At 34.0% G+C, this 15,799-nt stretch overlaps 1 protein-coding gene across 2 annotated transcripts; it reads right to left on the bottom strand.

The window, feature by feature from the left end:
* Positions 1-2,913: 2,913 nt before the first annotated feature.
* Positions 2,914-7,779, bottom strand: LOC145788768 (uncharacterized). 2 transcript variants are annotated; one of them, XM_082875567.1, is made up of 3 exons: positions 7,594-7,776; positions 5,786-7,218; positions 2,914-3,423 (listed from the first exon to the last, which is right to left on the bottom strand). In XM_082875567.1, exons 1-2 carry the CDS (start codon positions 7,670-7,672, stop codon positions 5,804-5,806), a joined length of 1,494 nt encoding a protein of 497 aa, XP_082731693.1. In that variant the 5' UTR covers positions 7,673-7,776; the 3' UTR covers positions 2,914-3,423; positions 5,786-5,803. The 2 variants fall into 2 exon arrangements, with proteins under 2 accessions (XP_082731693.1, XP_028082899.2); XM_028227098.2 differs by having other exon boundaries at positions 5,786-7,779.
* Positions 7,780-15,799: the final 8,020 nt, after the last annotated feature.

Here is a 15,799-nt window from a genome sequence, read left to right as displayed (position 1 = left end):
TAAACAGAGTGATGTTTGAAAAGAATGAAAGATGTAACTTTGAAAATGGTGACTAGCAAAACTGTATCCATGTTATAGACCTAAAGTAATTTAGGTTAAATGCTTCTCAAGTTAGGTTTTCAGATTTGCACATTGCAAAAAAGAATTCAAAAGCTAGTAGAAGCCATGCTATAATCTTTGAGTCATTTATTGAAATAAGACAATGGTTCTATCTTCTATTTCATGCAAAGAGCAACTAATATAGCATTGTAGGAATTACAAAAGGAACAATTTCATGATCAATCTTCTTGCTAATAGAGATCAGTCTCAACCCATTTAATTTATACCACCAATTTCATCCTAGTGTAAGAGAAGATGTATAAGAAAACATAACCAATGGCGTTAATATCATACCAGTCTATGTACTGCTTGTCATTAGTGCAGTAATATCGATACAAGCAAGATGCAACATCTATACATATATTTAAAAGAGTTTCACCAAATAACAGACATTTTATAAGCATAAAAGGCTACACGTTTCAGTATACCTTACCTTCACAGCTTAAGAAATTTACTCATTCTCTTGCATTCCATCACTATCTTTGGGCATGAACTTCTTTATCACTTCTTGGAGAGAAAGATCCTGTCCTTTAGTTGAGAGTATATCGACGATCAAGGGAAAAGTGGATGCATCTGTTGAAAAACCCTTTTGAACCATTTCCTCAACAAGTATTAATGCCTCATAGCACTTGTGTTGTCCGATAAATCCTCGGATAATAGTCTTGTAAGTGACATCATTTGCCAAGCAACCATTCTGTTCCATTTTAACAAACACCTCTTTAGCTTCATCTAGTAGGCCTTCTTCAAAAATACCTTGTATCATCATATTGTATGTCCTAACATTAGGATGCAATCCCTTGGAAGAAAGGTTATTGAAAATGGCCCTTGCACTATCAAGCTTTTTAACCTTATGAAATCCATCAATGAGGATATTGTACGTAACAATGTTAAGATCTAAATTGTTCCTTTCCATTAACTGAAATAATTAATATGCTTATACAATATGCCCATTTTTGCACACCCCATCCAACAAGATAGCATGAGTTTGACAATTTGGAATTATGCCTACAGCTTGCATCTTATTAAAATGTTCATGAACAGTTGAACATCGAGCTGTTTGAAACAAACCCCATAACATAGTGTAGAAAGTTTCATTGTTGGGTTTCAACCCCCTTTGAGGCATTTCTCGAAAGTGATGCACGGCCTCATCTATTTTCATCTTCTTGCAATATCCGTTGATCAAAATGGTATAGCTCAAAACATTAGGGTGATGGCCCTTGTCCACCATGTTATTGAACACTCTAATTGCTTCATCCATGTGGCCTTGCAAACAATATCCATCAATTAGAGTATTGTATGTGACTACATTAGGATCCACACCTCTTTGTATCATGACTTCAAGTACCCCCTCTGCCTTGTTCATCTTCCTTCCTTGGTACATGCATCTACCAACACATTATGTATGAACATTCGGAGCAATACCACTATCCAACATTTCTTTGAACATTTTGGTAGCCGCTTTCCACCGACCGAAATTACATAGGCCATGAATCAAAGAATTGTAAGTGACAACATCTGGGAAAATACCCTTTTCATCCATTTCTGTAAAGAGTTTGAGAGCATCATCCACCATTCTATCCTTGCAAAGACTATCAATGATTGTGTTATACACTACGGTGTTAGGTTTACAACTTGCCTCCTCCATTATCCTAAGCAAACTAACAGCCTTGCTGGCGTTCCCCGTTCTGCAGAGCCCATGGACAATGGATCCATACATAACCACGTTGGGTTGAATTTCTTTGATTCTGATTAATTTCTTAAAAAGCTCCACAACTTGAGGAGTTTTATCTTGCAAAATAAGTCCATTAATTAGAGTTGTGAAGGTAGTTGCATCATGTGTATAACCATATTAATAAATAAAATTGATTAGGACTTATTCTGGTGTTTGAAGAAGATGTCAAGAAGAAGAGTTTCTGTTTCTTCCATTATTGGAGGAAGAAGAATTGGTGATCATAATTGTGTAGTAAAAGGTACAATATTATTTGATCACTCTGGAATTAATCATCCCTCGTCCTCATTCTTATTTGTTCTATTTTGCTGTTCTCTCTCTACTGCAACTACTTCCACAAGCCCTAGTTCTCATTGATGGAATTTGCGGCACAATGATCTCCAAGATGCTATACATTTATTCAATTGCAGACTCCAAATGCGACCTCTGCCCCCCATTTCTCGATTCAACAAAGCTTTAGTTCCTCTTTTGAAAATGGGTCATTACGACATCTTTTTATCTCTTCTTATTGGCAAGTTGAATTTTCTAGGCATTCAGGTTGATCTCTGCACCTTCAGCATTGCTGTTAACTGTTACGGTCAACTCAATCGAATCCATTGTGGCTTCTCTTTTGGATACCCTTGCTCCACCACCATAATATCCTACAATCACTTTAAAATTTAATCAACCATAACAACTCTTAATCAATTTTATTTTAATAATTTGCTTGCTCCTCCACCACCATAATACCCTATAACATAGCACCACAATAGTTTTAAACCAATACCAATTTTGATTATATCTTGCATGTGGTATGTAAGACAAATATTGTAACCTAACATTTTCAAATATTGTGTTTGGTTCATAAATTTAAGTTGAGGTTTGAAAAAGAGATGAGAAATTAAAGAAAAATTTACTCCTTTATTCACAATTTTTCACCCTCACAATTTTTCTCTTCCTTCACAAATCATTGTTTAAACCCATTATCCAAACATAGCGTAAGTAGGGCAAACAATTTGCTTCCATCAACTCCACATCCCCAAAAATAAAAATTACAGTTTTTTTGATTTTTCTCCATCAAAAGACATAAAAAGCTTCAATAACCAATTTAATTATCAATCAAACAATAAATTCATAAAAGAAAATTCATATATAACGTTCAGTAACTCTAGAACTCATTCATAAAAAACAAAAGGGAAAGAATCCTCAGCAAACATTTGAGATCATAATTTGCTGCAACGATATTCAAAGAGAAACATGCAATGCTTCAGTGCACAAAGACTCTTAAAAATACCAAGTACATCTTTTTTAGGCTAAGGGAAATAGTAAACATATAGAATCAAAGCAAATGCAAAAGGACTGAGGTTGGTCTACCTAGGACTTCAACTTCATGCTGAGTTTATTGACGAGTATATTTCACAGGCCCTTAAAAGCTCATCTCATATGATGTGTGATCAAAAGGATAAGATTCTTCCACACACCCTTTAATTGATGGTCAATTAGTTGAGTATACAATCTTGTTCTCTTATTTATTTACAAGACACAGCCGTTGACGGACGTTGCCATAAAGCTGTTATCAACATCAACCCCAAAACATCGGTTTCAGCTGTCCTTACCTGCACAAAATATATATATATATATATATATTCAGATGGTAGAAACATTAGTATTTAAAGATTCATCAAGTGAGCATTTGCATTGAAAACATACCAATCTCCTAGAGGAGAATGAAGAAGAAGACTGATATTTGCAATCATAAATAAACATACAATAGCCTAGCCCAGAGTCAACACTAACAAAGATCACATTTTTCTTTGACTTGAAATTCAAATGATATCTGAAGGTTTTTTTTTTTTTTTCCCCCCAACATCTCTAGAACAAACTAGCAATGAAATCTGGTCTTCTACACCTATAACTAGTAACAAAGTTCAAAATGAAAGCAATGCAAAAGGGGAATGCCAAAAACAATCAGGATTAAGGAGATCATAATGTCCATATTGTTTATAATCCACTATAGCGCCACAACTAGCCCACAGGTATGACCTATCTAAGAATTGCTATAATGGGTTTGTGGAGCTCACCAATAGATGAGGTATGACTTTGTTCGTTGAATTTTTCAAGAACAAGCCAGTGTATTCGCTCAACTAGGGTGAAAATAAAAGGGCGACGATACAAAATAAACTAGCCAGGATTTATTTTAATTTTTTGCCGTTTGCAGGTAGTTGTGTGCATTGTTTCAGCTAAAACATATTGAAGTAGTTTCTGGCGATGGTTGCAGAGATGGCTTAACGTGCCAAGGTCTCATTTCAACAAAAAATTCATTGGGAATGAGCATATGTTTATCCAAATATCATAGACTAGAACTTGATTTCAAAACAGATGATTTTATTATTAGATATGCCTCTAGTGTAGTTAGAATCAGTATGTCATTGGTACTTCTTCCCATTTTCCCTTTTTGGTGTTGATTGTTTCCACACACAGGTTAAACTAATGTTGGGGGGTTGGGGCAGGGGTGTTTCAGGTCAAATAAATTCACAAGAATTATCGAAAAACAACTATAAAAGGGCATACTAAGGCACAACCACAACACATCCAGAGTGGAACTCTTCAATTGCTGCTTCGATCCTTGCAGTTGCAGCAACTCTGGAGCTTCGTCTGCATTGGACTTCAGTTCTTGTACAACTTTGTTCCTGAAAAAAGCTTCTAGCTTTCTTGGTAAATATGCCTCAGTAATTAGCTTCTCACCATGTGCATTAGAGGTCAAAGGGCTGACCATGAAACTGTATTTACAGTCTTATATAGCAATCAGTGGCTTGTTAAGATGGGAGAATCCTAATACTAATTTGTCAACCACTATCAGGTCAGCAGCCATTGCCTTTCAAGAAATCTTTTCTCTGTTCTTACTTTCAAGAGAGAGAGAGAGAGAGAGCAACTTCCTAGATACACGGACTTTATTCTTATAACACACAAAATTGGAAGGTTGACAAGTCGAATTATTCTCAAATACTACAGGTAAATTGCTGGGTGTTGGTCAACTCAACATCCATAAGGAAAGGAGCACCGCTCAGGCCACTTCAGCCTAAATAATATCCATTGGGCTGCATCTGGTATTGTGAACAAAAGATATAGAAATCAACAGCATAGATCACTTTTGCCCCATTTTAACAAATTTAGCTCACAATCAAAATTGTATAGTTTAGCTCCTTTACATCGTTCATCAAAAACAACAGGAAAATATATTAAAAATTTGATAATAAGTAAGGGGTGGTTTGGGATGATCTAAATAAGTGTACTTTTTGACTTTTTATGGAAATGGGCTGGGTATGGATTGGGTTTGATGTGATATGGTAGAAAGGTGATGTCACTTAAATAAGATGATGTGACTTAAATAGGATAGTGACTTTTTGACTTTTTTAGGTTATGACAAACAAGGCCTTAGTACTCAATTAGTGAGCAACATCATAAGAGAATCTACAAGTTATTAAGCAACATCTAGCTATTAATAAAACTCAAAAATTCTCAAAAACAAAAATGATACTTACCTTGCTGAAAAGGCCTCTACAACGCTATAGTAGTGATCACTGCGCAACATGTTAATAAGGCTATTAAATTTTTTTTTTTCTCTACAACCCTATTGTAGTGATCATTAATCAATGTGTCATTGATAAGCTTTAAATTTTTTTTCCCCTTATGTAAACGCAGTGATGATCACCTATGCACTTAATTTTTACCATTTTTTTCAGAAGACAAATTCTTCAATAAGGTCATCCTAGTGTAAGAGAAGAGGTATAATAAAACCCAACCAATTTTGTTAATATCATACCTGTTAGTGTACCATTTTTGTAATTAGCCTGGTATGTATCAGTGCAGACAAGAATATCATAATGCTATATATATATATATATAAACGAGTATCACCTAATAATAGACTTTTTGTGAGGATAATAGGCTACACGTTTTAGTCTAATGTAGCTTTACCTTCATAGCTTAAGAAATTTACTCTTTCTCTTGCATTCCACGACTATCTTTCGGCACGAACTTCTTTATCACTTCTTGGAGAGCAGGATCTTGTCCTTTAGTTGAGAGTATATCGACGATCAAGGGAAAAGTGGATGCATCTGCTGAAAAACCCCTTTGAACCATTTCCTCAGCGAGTATTAATGCCTCGTAGCACTTGTGTTGCCCAATAAATCCTCGGATAATAGTGTTGTAAGTGACACCATCTGGCAAACAACCATTTTGTTCCATTTTAACAAACAACTCTTTAGCTTCGTGTAGTAGGCCTTCTTCACAAAGACCTTGTATCATCATAGTGTATGTCTTAACATCAGGTTGTAATCCCTTGGAAGAAAGCTCACTGAAAAGGACCCTTGCAGTATCAAGCTTTTTATCTGTGCAGAATGCATCAATGAGAATACTGTACATAACAACACCAAGATGTAAACCGTTGCTTTCCATCATGTGGAATAATGACAATGCTTCAGAAATGTGCCCATTTTTGCACAACCCATCCAATAAGATACCATAAGTTAGAGAATTTGGAATTATGCCTACAACTTGCATCTCATTAAAAAGTTCCTGAGCAGCTCCACATCTACTCGATCGAAACAAACCTTGTAACATAGTGTTGAAAGTTCCGCTGTCGGGTTTCAACCCCCTTCGAGGCAATTCTCGAAAGAGATGCATGGCCTCATCTATTTTCATCTTCTTGCAATATCCATTGATTAGAATGTTATAGCTAAAAATATCAGGGTGAAGGCCCCTATCCACCATGGTATTGAACACTTTGATTGCTTCATCCATGTGGCCGTGCAAACAATATCCATCAATTAGAGTACTGTATGTGACTACATCAGGATCCACACCTCTTTGTATCATGACTTCAAGTACCCCCTCTGCCTCGTTCATCTTCCCTTCCTTGGTATATGCATCCACCAACACACTATATGTATGAACATTCGGAGCAATACCACTATCCAACATTTCTCTGAACATTTTGGTAGCCTCTTTCCACCGACCGAAATTACATAGGCCATGAATCAAAGAATTATAAGTGACAACATCTGGGAAAATACCCTTTTCATCCATTTCTGTAAAGAGTTTGAGAGCATCATCCACCATTCTATCCTTGCAAAGACTATCAATGATTGTGTTATACACTACGGTGTCAGGTTTACAACTTCCCTCTTCCATTATCCTAAGCAAACTAACAGCCCTGATAGTGTTCCCGGTTCTGCAGAGCCCATTAACAATGGTTCCATACATAACAACGTCGGGTTCAATTTCTCTAGTTCTGATTAATTTCTTAAATAACTCTACAGCTTCAGGGGTTTTATCTTGCAAAATAAGTCCATTAATCAGAGTGTTGAAGGTAGCTGAAAGAGGTGTATAACCACGTTTGAAGAGGGAACCTAACAGAGAGAAACCAAAATGGACTTGATTAAGGCGGCAGCAACAGTTAATAGCAATGTTGAAGGTGTAGATATTGAGCTGAATGCCCTGAAACTGTAGCAGCTTGTTGAGAATAAGAGAAAGAGAGATGTCGTAATGACCCATTTTCGTAATAGGCCCTAAAGCTTTGTTGAATTGAGAAATGGAGGGCAAAGGTCGCATTTGGAGCATGCGATTGAACGAAATTAAAGCAGATTGAAGATGATTGGGACCCAAATTGCATCGTTGTTTGGGTATTACAGCAGCAGGAGGAGGAGGAGGAGGAGAAGTAGGGCTTGTGGTGGTGTTAGAGAGAGAACGAAACAGATGAAATAAGAATGAGGGAAATATTGTACCTTTTTGACAATTATGATCAGCAATTATTCTTCGTCCAATAATGGAAGAATCAGAAACTCTTCTTCTTCTTCCTGACATCTTCTTCAAGCTGCTTGTGTGTGAGGGGAGGGAGAGAGAGAGAGAGAGTAGTAGAAGCAGCAGCACTGAAAAAGGAGCCAACGGTCCGTTCCTTAAGAAACACTCGAATTTTGGTTAAAATAATTAATAGACATATATATAATTAACATTAGATATATATATATCTATTGCCTATAACAAGAACTAGCAATGGTTATGTTTTTTTTTATTTGAGTGTTGTTATTAACATCCATCAATTATTTTAGATCTTTTATTTTTTAATTTTTTTATTACAATAATAACTTGAAGTGAAATTATTAAAAAAGATATTAATAATTTTGAAGCATCCTATTTCATAATTAAACTTACATACTCACTATATCATGAATTAGGGTTTATGAGGGTATCCACTTCCATCACTATCCATCTGTCTTTTCCAAATTTCACCTTTAAAACCTACCTATCCTCAAAACCTTGAAGGCCTTTAACAATAATATTTTGCGCGACAATGGTAGTAACCATTTATTTACATACATTTCTTTGGTGATGACAATGAGTGAAATTTTTTTTGATAACCACAACTCCAGGAGATGAGAGGAGTACAATAATAAAAGTTTAAAAGCGATTCATAACTTTGATGGTGCCCTTAGCTTAGAGAAGAAAAGCCTTGTAAGGGTAAATTTTTTTAAAAAAAATAAAAAATAATAATAATAATTGTTCATCATTTTTTTTGGGACTGAACTCCCGAATATATGATTGAAATTCGGAAACACAGATTCGAACATTGTTTATTTGTTTGGGAATAGATAACCGAACATTTCTTATTTGTTCGGGAATAGATTATCAAAGTAACAGCAGAAGTAGACAAATAAAGGAGGTCGGATCACCTTTGGGTGACGACCGGTAAGTGAAATCCTGCCCAATTTTGCTTACACGGAGAGGATGCAAGTACAACGAAGCCATGGATGAATGATAGAAAATCAACGAAAGAAGCATAAAAGTGGATTGTGTTGTGTGCGCGAAAAGAGCTAATAAAAAAAAAAAATCAAACAGATTGACAAACCTTATAATGAAGTACAGAAAAAACTTCTTAATCACTACAAATTTTTTCTATTGATTTTGGAAGGTTCTATCGTTATAGATTTTGTTAGAGTTTTGGAAGAGAGACTTTTTAGAGTGTGGAGGGTGTGGAGTGTGGGGGTGTGTATTTAAATAGATAAAATATTTTTATAAGTATAATTTTAATATTATTTAAAGAAAGAAAAGAAATTTAAAAAATTTTACAATTTATAAATAAAATTCAAAAAAATAAAAAATTCAAAATAATTAATAAGCGCTAATAACAACACTCTTTTTTTCCTCTCGTAACTGCTTTGTTGATCCATTTGTTATTAATTTGACCTTTCTTTTGGCTTTTTCTACTTTTCTATTACCTATAATAAAAAGGGGAAGGACCATGTTTTTTATCTCTCCTATCTGCTCTCCGTTTGTTATTAATTTGACCTTTCCTTTGACTGTTTTTTTTTTTTTTTTTTTTTTAAAAAAAAAAACTTCTAAACCAAAGGAAAGAAATGCCAAAGTTTATCACCTCCAGACACAACCCACTTAACACACCACCTCATTCTCTTACAGCCTGTTTCACAGCACACACTATATATAATTTCAAAAATAATAATTTTATAATAATTATATTTATTTATCATATTTTATTTACTATTTTATTTATTATAATAGACTGATAACTGATATAAATAATTTAATTCATTGAATCAATGAAATTTTATAAACATGAGAGGGTCAATAGAAGACATATAAACATGATCATGTAACTCATTTAACTAATGAAATTTTCTAATATGAGAGCAAAAATAAAATGTGATCTATAAATGTAATCATTATATCATTATTTAAATATTATTTTTATTTATCATGTTTTGTCTACCATCTTATGTGTTTTTCGTGATTGATATATAGGTGATGTTACTCATCAAACCAATGAAAGTTTAACAAATGAAACAAAACATGATATATAAATATGGTCATTGTACTATTATTTTACCAAAATATGAAACATTGCATATGATGAAGTTGATCAACAATAGCAATCGATAGTGATCATGAAAATGATCAAATGATGATGGAGACGATCAACATAAATAATTGATTTTCACTGAATCTAAATGAAAAGAATTAATGATAAATTTGTTCTTTGATAGTTACGTGTTTGATACATTTCATGATAAATTTTTTAGTTAATTTTATTTCTTTTGATGAAAGTGCATGTGTGTGATGTGTTAGATCACTTTGTAATAAACAAATATAAGATGTGCACCTTTAAAATAATGTTACGAGTTTAGTATAAATGTTATGAATTATTTTAGTGAGTAGAGTTTTTTTTTTTTTTGATCGGCCATTTTAGTGAGTAGAGTTATGACTTAGGGAGATGTTTGTTACAATAGTACCCTCTATGGGCCCAACAGTACTCTCCCGTCCGTGATCGGACTGGAAGGAAGCCATTCCCTTAACTAAAATATTACAAGTATGTAACAAAAGAATTTATTAGTAATAGATTAAGCTAGAAGCATTTCTATTTATGCACATACTCCATATTATGTGCCTATTCCCTATTTCCTTTTTTCTTTTCAAATATTTATCCAAATTTATGATCCAAACACAATATGTAAAGAAATTATGAAAAATGTATTACAAATCATTCTATAGACAGACTAAAAAGTAATTGTTCCATTACATTTTATTTCATTATAATGAACCAAATACTACACAAGTTGTTATCACGCAAATCTACCAAAGAGCAAGATGTACTTTCAAATCATTATCCAAAATAAACAAGAAAATAGAAACATAAATCTTACATTAGGTTGTTCTTTAAATCCAATCCATTAATGGTATTCCTTTTTTTTCTTTGTTTATCAAATAAGAAAAATCAAATCAAACTTAACTTGGAGTGCATGCATACGAATTTGATCAACTCTTTTTGACAGCTTTGCATCACAAATTAAAATTTGGGGGGTTTACTGAAATTGAGCCTAATCCCAAGGGTAAATTTTAGTTTAGCCCTAAATATATAATTCAAACATCATTTTAGAGAGCCTGTTGACGATGGCCAACATGTATATACAACTTTGGTAAAATGAATGTCTAACAAAGAACAAACAAAAACTTATATACAACATGGAAGAACCATCTATGCACACAAATGTTTCCATTTTCTGAATATGAAGATGGTCTCTCAATCTCACCGGAAATAAGGACCATAAGAGACGAGCATTGCATCAGGAACGATAAAGGGAAACTTGTCCATTTACATTATTAGTCTCTTCAAATTCTCCTTTGCAATTGAAGACAAGTCCACCACATCACAGCTGCTGGTGTAGATCTAGAGGTCACCAGAGTCTACTCTTTTGAGACTGTCCCAACATAAAGGACATAACTGAGACCGAGTACGCCTGAAACAACAATTCAACTCTACATTAGTAGCCTCTTAAATCTTAAGCTAGTGAAATCCAATTTTAAACATCCATGAAACTCAAAACAGACAAAAATGTGCCCAGTAATTTATAGTTGTGGGATATGCAAAGCATGTAATCAAATATTGAAACATTGTGGAAGCCAAATGCAATCATAAAAAATCAAGTTAGAAAACCCTCATGCAAAGCATGCACACACACACACTAATATATATATGTACACACAGTTTATAATATTGAATAATTGAAACATCCACCGAGCATCATATATTTCCCCATCACTAAGCAATTATCTTCAAATGACAATATAGTCCAGGATCTTCAATGATCCAAAGAGTAATTTTTTTTTTTTTGGATGTGAATATGATATGCATGTAAAAGAATCCATGCCCAACAAACACAAAGATGATCTTGTTTGTCACGCCCCAATTTTTAATTACTCGGAAACATTACCAATGCCTATAATTTAGGTCCATTTTTTAATTTTTTTTACATATACAAATATCTATTACACTTGAGTAATAGAAATACAATATTACATGTTCTCTCTTTCTCAATGAATATTACAATGACAACAATACATGTCAATCTCCTACCGTGCTATAAATAAATAAATACAAATACAGCATTTCCTTTATATCTACTATGAAATTATACAAAGAGACTCAAGAACTCCATAAATCTTCAATCAAATAATCCAAACTTTCTTCCTGTAAAAAGATAAAACAACAACGGGGTGAGCACTAATGCCCAGTAGGAATCTCATAGTTCTCAATTAATAACTAACACACAGATAGAAATGATCACACATGCAGGGTGATACCATATAGTAGAGTGACGTTTTATAATTTCAAAATATCATAAGTAGAGTACCTTTTCTCAAAAACTATTTGAACACTTTTAAGAAGAACCTTCAGCCATTAAAATCATCTCTTAACTTTAGGAAACCATAGATCCTTATGAAACAAACATATTTAAGAAACAACATCATTTAAAAGTTATTAACCAATTCCCATGATATTTCTTATTTAATTTCCATTTTTAATATTCCACTTTGTCTTTCATTCTTCCTTTCTACTCATCAAATTTATTTAGAACTCCATAAATTCAAGTTCAAGTTTCCCTTTTGACTCACTAACAATTCTCCTATACTCAATTCACACCATTATTTACACTCTCAAATTTCATTTCAAGGTAACACAAGGTTAACAAACCCCTTTCAATTCAGTCTCTTATTTATTTACAGAACAATACTCATAATTTACCTTTATTGTCACAACTAATTCATTAAGTTTATCATCACCAATCCATAATCCAGTTACCACTTCAATTTCCATTCTTTCAATCAATTTCATATCAAATTCCGGATCCAATCACAAGTCATCTCCATGAGTCACACGCTTTACCGGTCACAAGCCGGAAGGAATGCGGAACCTCACGCTTTACCTGTCACAAGCCAGAAGGAACGCGGAACCTCACATACCACACACTTTATCGGGCGCTACTCTGGAAGGAAGGCGAAACCTATCTCAAGCGCCACGCTTTGCCAGCTCAAAATACGGCGAGAAATGTACCCCAAGATAACATCACAATCCATCATCGCAATTAGTGAACAAGGCCAACACATCTTCCATCACAATCCATCTTTAAAGTGTTCACAATTCTTGGGTTCAAACTATTTCTTTACTTTTCCATATTATCATCAAGTCTTCAAATTCAAACTCAAATTTTTTTTTAACACATTGATTGTCAATTACTACCCACGGTTATAAATTAAATCTCCAACATTTAATTTTCTTTGACACAACTCCTTCATATAACATCGTCATATTTCACAATCTTCCATTTATCATTATTCGCACTCATCTAAACCCAACATAGACTTAATTTCATAAATTTAATGTTGATTGAAGTATCCTCATTTTCCAAAATAAAACTTCATAACTAGAGTTAAATATAAAGTTGGGCTTTTAGTTTTGAGGTATAAAATCACTTTCTAATTACACAATAAAATTCTTGAATCTTCACTTCATCATCTTATTACAAGTTTCGTATCATCTTTCAACTCCCCCCGTGGTTACCAACACAACACCACGCAACACAACTCAAACACAACACCACCCAACATAACTCAACTCAACGCAATTCGACATGATTCAAACACAATTCATCATAGTTCAACACAATTCGGTTCAACATTATTCAACACAACCCAACATAATTAACACTATTCAACATAATTCAGGGTGGACTCTTAAACCTCTATTTCATCATTTCACCCCAAGGCTTATGTCATCCATATCACTAATAAATCATTTCCCCAATCTTGATTTCATATTATAGCATAATTTACAATATCCATAACAAAGGTTCAATCGCCAATTTTTAACATAATTTTGAAACGTCTCCAAAATCCAATTAAACTTGTACATATAGAATTCAACCTACCAATTTTATGATTCTACTTTCAATTTGGACAAAATCGTTATTTATCATCATGAATCAACCTAGGGTTTCAAGAAAATCAAGAATTTCAAGAAAAATTCAAACTTCTTAAACCACTACTTTTTATTCCAATTTTTCCATTGAATAAACAACTACGGTTCATAACCCACCATATTAACCCAACAATTGAACCCCCAACACTTCAAACCCTAAACCCTCAAATCTCAAGATGTACACTATATGCTCCAAAATGTGGATTTTATATGTATATAATCAAAATACCACAAATCTATCTATTTATGGAAGTATTGAAGAAGAACTAGGACCCCAACCTCAAGAATCAAGCAAGAAAAGCAAGCTTTGAGAAGAATCTTCACCAATCCGAATTCCAATCGGTTGAAAATGTTGATCGTCAAGCCTTCTTCACTTTCTTGTAAGAGATCTTGGCCAATCCTTAGGAAAATGAAAGGTATTTGAGGTCAAAAACCTAGGGTTTTCGGACCTAGGGTGAGAGGGATGAAGAGAGGAGAGGAAAGTGTGAAGAATGATCTAGAAAAGTCCCTTTAAACTTGCTGAATTCGCGTAGTTCGTGCGAGCGTAGCTTTCCACGCTCGAGCGTACCTGTTTCCAGCACAGATATAAAAACTTCAAACGGGTATAACTCTCTCATCGGGACTCTGGTTTTAGGTCGTTCTTGTGTCCAAATTGAAGCCCCGGAAACAAGCTTTCCAATGGTTCTGGTCTCACATTCAAATTCAAAGTATGGAAGGAGAAAAGGGAAAAAGAGTGAAGGTTGGTCAAAAACTCATACTCAAACTCAAACTTGGGGCTTCTTATCTAATCTTATCTAAATACCTTGTTAAGGCTTCAATCAAGGTTCCAAACATCACCCAAGGGTCCTCAATTATAATATTTAAAGTTCACTTGCCAACCCATCAATATCAAGAGTCCGATAACCATACAAATTTTAAGGTGACGGGCACCACTATACACAATCTAATGTGAATTAAAATCTGAGTCATTACAATCTTCCCACCTTAAGAAATTTCGTCCCCGAAATTGCATCCGTTCTATCAAAAATAGAAACAACCTTACGCTCACTAATTCTTAAAAACCCCTAATTCACAACAAAGCATGAGAGCACCCATACATATCCACCAAACCTTAACAACTTTCAATTACACGTCACTTCAATTCTAAACCCAAAAAATACAAGGTGTTATATTGTTGAAGAATCTAACCATTGTAACTGGGGTAGGAAATTCATGATCCCTTTGATACTTCCACTCCCAACAAAAATGTTTTAGACACTAACCATTGTTTTCATTTGTGCGTGAAAACAATTTTTGAAACTTTCAAAATAACCTTTTTGGTGTTTAGTCAAAAGTGGGTTGTTTTTAGAACATTTTCCTGAAGACTGTTTTCATAAACAGTTTGCCAAAGAAGTTTTCCCAAAAATGAAAACAAAAAGTAGAAAAGGAAAACACAACCACACCAGCTCCTCAATCCACTACCCATAAAATTCTCTAATGTTAGCTTTCCTTTCATAAAACCATGGTAGTCTTGACATCCTCATAAGCTTGCAAGTGCCCACCAATGTTATAGCCTTCCAAGTTAGTAAAATAAGAAATCTCTTTAAGTAAAAGAGAATTAGCATAAAAACATGAAATGCGTGAAAAAATGTAAATGACCTTATAAATAAGGATCTAAGCAATCTAGGGGCACCCGCAAGGTGACAATCAGTCCATTGAACAAGAAAGAGAAAAATGTGAGAATACGGACTATATGATAATCTCATCTAAAGGCAGGCACCGTCATATTCCTGTGGATAATCAGAAGCCTTGTATCTCAAGAGAAAATAGTAAAGTCAAACAAAGAAAAGCGAACTAAGATCTAAGAATAAAATTCAAACATTGCTCGCCTTCGAGCAAATTATCTAGGCAATTTGAGAAGTGTGGTTCAATCTAATTTTATCCAATCCAATAATCACATTAGAAGCCAATGAATATAGGAGAAAAAACTAATTAGGGTACTGGGAATGCCGATCAAATATGAATACAAAAACCATTAGTTTATAAAACGAAGCATAAAACTGCAAGAGGGGGAAGGGCTAATTTAATCCTGCTTTTCAAATCCCATTTTATTATTCAATCCAACAAAAGCATATCACACTCTAATAGTTTGGAAAAACGTTCCAAATTAACAAATAAAAATG

Source organism: Camellia sinensis, chromosome 6 (genome assembly GCF_055761805.1).
Source record: "Camellia sinensis isolate YWXY chromosome 6, ASM5576180v1, whole genome shotgun sequence".
NCBI classification, from domain to species: Eukaryota; Viridiplantae; Streptophyta; class Magnoliopsida; order Ericales; family Theaceae; genus Camellia; species Camellia sinensis.
The sequence above is the reverse complement of the archived record's forward strand: the minus strand, read 5'-3'. Positions and strand labels throughout refer to the sequence as shown.

What these genes read in the sequence shown, in the direction of transcription:
- LOC145788768 (XM_028227098.2), bottom strand. Translation starts at nt 7,672, where the DNA reads ATGTCAGGAAGAAGAAGAAGAGTTTCTGATTCTTCCATTATTGGACGA.